Source organism: Siniperca chuatsi, linkage group LG10, assembly GCF_020085105.1.
Source record: "Siniperca chuatsi isolate FFG_IHB_CAS linkage group LG10, ASM2008510v1, whole genome shotgun sequence".
NCBI lineage: Eukaryota > Metazoa > Chordata > Actinopteri > Centrarchiformes > Sinipercidae > Siniperca > Siniperca chuatsi.
This window is the reverse complement of record NC_058051.1, coordinates 1,833,035-1,836,258: the sequence shown is the minus strand read 5'-3', so window position 1 is coordinate 1,836,258 and position 3,224 is coordinate 1,833,035. Positions and strand designations below refer to the sequence as shown.

The window sequence follows — 3,224 nt, the reverse complement described above, 5'->3', positions numbered from 1 at the left end:
CTGCTCTAGGACCCCATGTTGGGTTAATCAGGCCCTGACTGTAGTGATGGTGTGGCATCAGTACTGGAATCATTAAGCCAGACTGTCTCGAAGTGTTTGTAGTTAGATTTCAGCTGTCTGGAGCATAAACAAGTACATATAGAGGCTTGGTCCTGACTTCAGCACCTATAAATCTATTTGGTTACCTTGCTGTCTGTGATGAAGTCATGCTGCACAAAGTGCTGTCTGCTCAGCAACATTACACCACCAAAATATGTTTAGTCTATATACTATTAATTTGCAGATATTTGTTAGATATGTTTAGGAGGAAACACAATTGTTCTCTTTACTGTTTCTGCAGAGTAATCCCGGCTGAAGGCATCTTGATTGTCTCTGCCCAAGATTTTCATTAACCAGTTTCCAACTCAGATGACCTCGTGTATTATCTGCATTATTATCTCCTCTCTGCCTCACTGGTCTCAATGTGGTTTTTGCTTACTCCAACCTCTACTGATGCCCTTACAGACAGATTATTTGTATTATATTAATAGCTATATATACAGTACAGTAAACCATGCAAACACCTTACTTAATCATTTCATTTCAATTACATATAATAAGAATACCAAGTAGAGAAGTTTCTCATACTTAAATATGAGGGACATTTAAGTTAATGTTAAAATTGTTAGTTTTATTTAACACAACTGCCATCTTTCTCCTCATTATACAACAAGTGGGTTTACCCACATGATTTTCAAAATGTATTTTAACCACACACACACACAAAAAAACCCACTAAGTGTTCATATGAAACTGTTGCCCAGTTTACTGATAATCTCTGCCGGCAATAAAAGGCAGAAGAATCCCAGAGGTGTGTTTGTGCAAAAATATGAAACAAACGTGGAGTAAATTCTGGTTAAGTTTGACTTTATTGACATTGGAATATTAGGAAGTAAATATGTTTCCTTTCATTGTTGTGATTTTGATCATCATTGTGATTGATTATTCAAAGACCTTTCTGTAGCAGACAGAGAGAGATTCTCCTGATCACAGAATCAATAACTGGAGTACAGTCTGTCCATGAATTGCAATGAAGAAAGATACAACAAAGATAATAACATCATTTTATATATATTTGCGTACAACATTAATAAAAGATAAGAGGCTCATGAGTCTCGTGTCAATCACTCCACAGTTTCTTTCTACAGTATGTTGGCCTGACAGGAGTGAGGCTGCAGTATCTCAAGTGTAACAATGAGTCTAACAGATTTTCTAAACCAGGGGTAGAAAAAGGCGTAGATCACAGGGTTTAGACAGGAGTTACAAAATATCAGAAAAATCATAAAGACCTCACTTGAAGAACCGGTCACGAGGTTGTAGCCTGTGAGAGAGACACAGTAAAATGGACAGTAACACATGAGAAACACAACAACAATGACACCAAGAGTCCTGGCTGCTTTCATCTCAGATTTCTTAGCAGTTACAGTTGCTGAACGTTTCAATGTGACTGCTGCAATCTGGGAGCGCATGGCACGAGCTTGAGACACAGCCACCACAAACACTCTCACATACAGGGTGATGATGGCAGTGATGGGAATCACAAAGCTTAAAACAAGATCAACAGCTCCTATTATGGTAATCACACATTCTCCATAGCAGGACCTGTACATGCCTGGTTGTTTCAGGTTATCATATAAAAGCACAACGCTGTAGAAAACAGAGTAACCCCAACACAGGAAAATGCAGATCTGAACTCTCTTTTGAGTGATTTTGGTGGGGTAGTGCAGAGGGTCACAGATAGCCACATAGCGGTCGACCGATATGAGCACCATGTTTACCACTGAGGCGCAGATAGTGATAAAGGGTACAAAATAATACAGAACACACACCAGGTCACCCAGGAGCCAGCAGGGCTCTGATAGGAGGATTTGAAACGGCATCACAAGGAGGCCCACGAGGAAGTCTGAGACAGCCAGAGAGAGGAGGATGAGGTTGGTGGGGGTGTGGAGCTGTCTGGAGTGAGAGAATAACATCACTGTGAATGTTACAAACACCAACAGCATTATCACCAATAGAAGTAGTTGTTTTATAAAAGCAGCAATGAAACTCCAGTATCTATATAGTAAATGTGGCTGTTTAAGCACTGATTATAAACAAAAGTCTCTTCAAACCACCAGGATGTAATGCTCAGATCTCACTACAACAAAATACTATCAATGCTAAAACATTTATCTCTGCCTGAAGTGGGAGATGGAGATGATGACCAGCAGGTTGAGAGCCACAGTGAGCAGCGAGATGGAGGACAGCAGAATGTAAATGAGCATTGCCTCAGAGTGAGGGCGTATGTGCTTCTTGCAGGAGGTGTTGAGGAGCTGTGGAAAACAGAGTTCATCTCCCTCCAGGGTCTGCATCATCAGAGAGAGGAGAGAGAGGAGAAGCTGCTGAACAGCTTTCTAAGCAACGTTCTGTGTCGTACAGCTGCTTTATCCCTCTCCTCATTCCCCCTTCTCCCTCCCCTCCTGTCTGTCAGTCTGTCTCTTGGACACTGATCTTCCTCCTGCCTCACTCTATGCGTCATACTCCGCATCGGCATCATCATCACTCTCTGGTGTAACAGGTAGCGTTTGTTTTGTTTTGGCTGATGCATGGACTCTAGTGACAACAGCATCAGTTATGGCCTTTGGAACGAGATCGTGTAAAAAATGCCTTTCTGCCTGTCTGACATAAAAAACTGGATGTCGATACATTTTCTTCAGCTCAACTAAAAAAAAACTGAAATCCTTGTTACTGGGCCCAACACATCACTAAACAAATACTGCCATCTACTGGCTACCTGTCACAACATATCAAGCCTGTTGCAAGAAATCTTGGTGTCCCGTTTGATAACAATTTATGTTTTGAGCAACTTATCACTAAGCTTGTCCAATCATGTTTTTATCATCTCAGAAATATTGCAAAAATCTGATCTATTAGAAAGTTTAGTGGTGCAGAAACTGTTGTGCATGCTCTTATCTCCTCACGCCTTGATTATTGTAACAGTCTGTTCACTTGTCTTAATCCAAAAACTTGAAACGACTGCAGACTGTACAGAACTCAGCTGCTAGGCTGTTAACCAGGACCAAGAGGTACAATCACATCACACCTGATTTTAAGATCTTATTGATCACATTTAAGGTTCTTCATGGCCTGGCTCCAGGCTATATTTTAGACCTTGTAATCCCTTATGAACCTTCACATAGTTTGAG

General features: G+C 40.9%; 1 protein-coding gene across 2 annotated transcripts; it reads right to left on the bottom strand.

The window, feature by feature from the left end:
* Positions 1-889: 889 nt before the first annotated feature.
* LOC122883441 (trace amine-associated receptor 13c-like) lies at positions 890-2,394 on the bottom strand. 2 transcript variants are annotated; one of them, XM_044212152.1, is made up of 2 exons: positions 2,218-2,394; positions 890-1,992 (listed from the first exon to the last, which is right to left on the bottom strand). In XM_044212152.1, the coding sequence occupies exons 1-2, from the start codon at positions 2,391-2,393 to the stop codon at positions 1,182-1,184; spliced, it is 987 nt and encodes a 328-aa protein (XP_044068087.1). In that variant the 5' UTR covers position 2,394; the 3' UTR covers positions 890-1,181. The 2 variants fall into 2 exon arrangements, with proteins under 2 accessions (XP_044068087.1, XP_044068089.1); XM_044212154.1 differs by having other exon boundaries at positions 2,307-2,383.
* Between the last annotated feature and the right edge of the window lie 830 nt (positions 2,395-3,224).

Excerpts from the sequence above, each read along its gene's own strand:
- LOC122883441 (XM_044212152.1), bottom strand. The coding sequence starts at position 2,393 with ATGATGCAGACCCTGGAGGGAGATGAACTCTGTTTTCCACAGCTCCTC. Across the intron at positions 1,993-2,217 it reads ATCTCCATCTCCCACTTCAG|ACAGCTCCACACCCCCACCA; the intron begins GCAGAGATAAAT and ends CTCTCACTCCAG.